Genomic DNA, 4,061 nt, shown 5'->3' with positions numbered 1-4,061 from the left:
AGAGACGGGGTTTCACCATGTTGACCAGGATGGTCTCGATCTCTTGACCTCGTGATCCACCCGCCTCGGCCTCCCAAAGTGCTGGGATTACAGGCTTGAGCCACCGCGCCCGGCAACCCTGGATGATTCTAATGTGCACAGCAGGGTTGAGACCACACCTCCAGGGCAACTGAGATATATATATATGTATATACTTTCTTTTTTTGTTTGTTTTTTTTGAAACAGGGTCTTGCTGTTGCCCAGGCTTTTTTCTTTTAAATACAAGCTTTCCTCTCACTTTTTCCCCTTGATATTTTTTAGACAGTGAGTTCCCAGAATTTCAAAGATAACTTAGGAAAATGTTTTAAAATTCAGACAAACCTTAAAATGTACTTGTGTTACCTGAACCCTTTCTCAATATGAGACAAAAGGCCATAAAAAACTTTTACCAGGCATGCCAGTCATTACGGATAAATTCTAAACCAGTTCTCAAACAAGTTCACACACATCTAGGATTCCCTCAGGTATTTCATGGGAATCTTAAATGAATATGTGACCAAGCTGTTAATAATGACTACCTTTGGGGAAGCAGGAAGGTTAAGAGAACTTTCTATTTCTCGCTGATACAATTATCTGTTACTTCACTTTTTTTTTTTTTCTTTTTTTTAATGCAGGGTCTCCCTCTGTTACCCAGGCTGGAGTGCAGTTGTGAAACCCCAGTTCACTGCAACCTCCACCTCCCACATTCAAGCAATTCTAGTGCCTCAGCCTCCTGAGTAGCTGGGATTACAAGCACACGCACCACAACCCGGTTAATTTTTGGGTTCTTAGTAGAGGCTGGGTTTCACCATATTGGTTAGGCTGGCCTCGAACTCCCAACCTCAGCTGATCTGCCTGACTTGACCTCTCAAAGTGCAGGGATTAGAGGCATGAGCCACCGTGCCCAGCCTCATTTTCAATAAACTAGTTTGAGTATATCCTTTCTTCTGATTGCTGCCCCAAAAAAGCATGCATATGTTGCACTGTCAAAAACCAATTTTTCAAAAGCTGATCTGAGGCCAAAAGCAGTGGCTCAGGCCTGTAATCCCAGCACTTAGGGATGACAAGGAGGGCTGATCACTTGAAGTCAGGAATTCGAGACCAGCCTGGCCAAAGGGTGAAACCCTATCCTTACTAAAAATACAAAAATTAACCACGTGGTGGCTAGCGCCTGTAATCTCAGCTACTCCAGAGGCTGAGGCAGAAGAATCACCCGAACCCAGGAGGTGGAGGTTGCAGTGAGCCAAGATCACGCCATTGCACTTGAGCCTGGGCAAAAAGAGCAAAATTCCACCTCAAAAAAGAAAAGAAAATTAAGCTAGTACACATCATCACATCTATCCATTGTTATTTCACCTATTTCATGAAACCTATTACAATGAGGTAGTGAACTATGTAATAAAATAATGGACAGGGCACAGTGGCTCATGCCAGTAATCCCAGCACTTTGGGAGGCGGAGGCAGGTGGATTACCTGAGCTCAGGAGTTCAAGACCAGCCTGGCCAACATTGTGAAATCCTGTCTCTACCAAAAATACAAAAATTAGCCGGCCGTGGTGGCGGACGCCTGGAATCTCAGCTACGCTGGAGGCTGAGGCAGAACTGCTTAAAGCCAGGAGGAGGAGGTTGCAGTAAGCCGCGATAGCGCCATTGCACTCCAGCCCGGATGACAAGAGTGAAACTGCTTCAAAAAATAATAATAAAATAAAATAATGTGTTGGACGACTGCAATATTGAAATCTTTCTCAACCAAGTGTTTACAGATGTTAAAGCGGCAACAGGAAATTTCTCCAGTACAACCTAATCTCGGTGGGAATTAAAAAAAAAAGCACTAATTTGAATTTCATTACCTACGTTGCAACGCTGAGTTCCTGACAGGGATTTGTACTCAGTAGGTTATGCTTCTTAAATCTCCAAAAGTAAGCCAACATGTGAAATTGTACATTTTTGGTCTGTTATTCTAAGACTTTCACAAAACGTTCCATTGCCTCGTATTTGAATTTGAGAGCCGAGACTCGTTTAAAAATTCTTTACTGTTCTTTCTGCCTTTCGATTTCGCAAGTGAAAAACGGTCACTTCAACAGCACACAGATTACACTAGAATAAAGCTAAGTTAAATGACAGACTAAATCAGATCCATGAATACACAGTGACTCCTTATTTGATTTTACTTAATACTTTTACTCGTTCGTGTCTTCAGGAAAGCAAAAAAAACAACGTACTGTGCCAAAAGTACTTACTAAAAGAACTTACTAAAAACCAATTTAGGCCAATTCTTTATAACGTTAAGTGGGGGTTGAAAACCAACTTTCCTAATACTTGTGGTCAGTGCCTCAAGGTCGTTAGGATAAAAATAAAACTTCCAAGACACTTCGCAGCCTTCCAGCACTTCCAGAACGGCCGAACAAACCAGCATCCACCTTCCCGCTCCATCCGGGCACCGATATCCCGGCCCGAGAACGCACCGAGTGCCCGGGAACTGAGGGGCAGCGCCCTGGGGCGCCCGGCTCTGCCCAGGGCGGGGCTCGGCGGGGCCGCAGCTCCCGACGCCGCCCGGGGGACCATCGGCCCTTGGGCCGCCCAGGGCAGGCGCGGGGGCGCTAGCAGCCCAGAGGAGGAGGCGCTGGGGAGCCCCCGGCAGCGCCCGGGCCCTAGCCCTAACGGCGGCCACCCCCGGCCAAAGGCTAAGGAAGGCGCCGTCCTCGCTGGACCAGCCGGACCCGAAGAGGAGCCCCCGATCACAAATTCGGAGACCGAGGGACCCCGGCGAGGGACGCGAGGTCCCAGCCCCGGGACGACGAAAGGCGGTGGCGCGGGCGGGGGATCTCCTCGGAGCTACAGCAGGGAGGGCGGCGGGGGTGGTCGCGGAGCGATCCGGGGAGAATCGGGCGCCTCACCTGCTCCTCTCGAGGCAGCTGCTGCCACTCGCTGAGGGGACAACATGGAGCCTCCGCCTTCAAAGCAGAAGCAGTAGGGGCGCAGAGGAGAGGGACGGGTGGGGGGCGGGAGCAAACCGGGCCCTGGAAGCGGGAAACGGGCGGAGCCTGGGCTCTAGAAGAAACTAGCGAGAAGGTGGGGCGCGCGGAGCCGCGACGAAGCGAGCACAGGACGATAGGCGACGCCCAACGGCCAGCCCGAGGCGTGGCTAGCACTGGGCAAGGCGACGCGAGGCAAGGCGGGAAAGCGCACGCGGCGGAATCCCGCCACCGCCCGACGCGTGTGCGCGCCCGCGGGAGGACGGAGCGAACCACCGACTACCTGTTGGCGGGGCGCAGGGTGCTACGATCCGTTGGGAATTGTAGTCCCGCGCTCACTGGGTCCCGACCAGCGGTCCCCATACTGCGCACCCATCTGGGGAGGGACTTGGCGCGGTTCTCCGACGACTGAACTACAACTCCCAGCAGGCCATGCGGGAAGGGACGGGCTGGCCCGGGTCCTCCCGCGAGCCCCGGCCGACGCCTGGCATGCAGACCAGGCCACGGGCCGAGGCTTTAACCTCGAGACCCACGCTTGGGAGACGGCTTTGGTGTTTAAGTAGGCCTGGGAGCACAGATGGGCAGCAGAAGGGAGGCCTCAATCCTGAATGGCATGAACGTCACAGGGTCTTTAATGATTTTGACTTCATAAGGGCAGGTGGCCGTGACTTCATTACCACCTTTATTATCATTTCCCTATATTCCTATCCCTGGCCAGGGCTCATGTGCACCATCACCACTCTAATCGCTAATGTAAGAAATCCAGGCCAGGCGCGGTGGCTCACGCCTGTAATCCCAGCACTTTGGGAGGCCGAGGCAGGAAGATTGTTTGGGCTCCGGTATTCAAGACCAGCCTGGGCTACATGATGAAATCCCGTCTCTACAAATTATACAAAAATTATCTGGGCATGGTGGCGCACGCGTGTAATCCCAGCTACTAGGGAGGCTAAGGGACGAGACTCAAGAATTGCATGAACTCAGGAGGCGTAAGTTGCTGTGAGCCAAGGTCGCGCCACTGCATCTCAGCCTGGGCTGCAGAAAGAGACTGTCTCCAAAAAAAAAAAAAAAA

The 4,061-nt window shown here is 51.4% G+C and overlaps 1 protein-coding gene across 1 annotated transcript in view; it reads right to left on the bottom strand.

The window, feature by feature from the left end:
• ATL3 (atlastin GTPase 3) overlaps window positions 1-3,365 on the bottom strand; it is a 56,963-nt gene extending 53,598 nt beyond the window's left edge. Inside the window, exon 1 of the mRNA XM_017516888.2 lies at window positions 2,915-3,365. Coding sequence (XP_017372377.1) covers window positions 2,915-2,960 — 46 coding nt within the window. The 5' untranslated portion in view covers window positions 2,961-3,365. The remainder of the gene's footprint in view (window positions 1-2,914) is intronic.
• Window positions 3,366-4,061: the final 696 nt, after the last annotated feature.

The sequence above is a fragment of the Cebus imitator genome, unplaced genomic scaffold, assembly GCF_001604975.1.
Source record: "Cebus imitator isolate Cc_AM_T3 unplaced genomic scaffold, Cebus_imitator-1.0 Scaffold609, whole genome shotgun sequence".
Classification (NCBI taxonomy): Eukaryota; Metazoa; Chordata; class Mammalia; order Primates; family Cebidae; genus Cebus; species Cebus imitator.
This window is presented reverse-complemented; position numbering and strand designations above follow the sequence as displayed.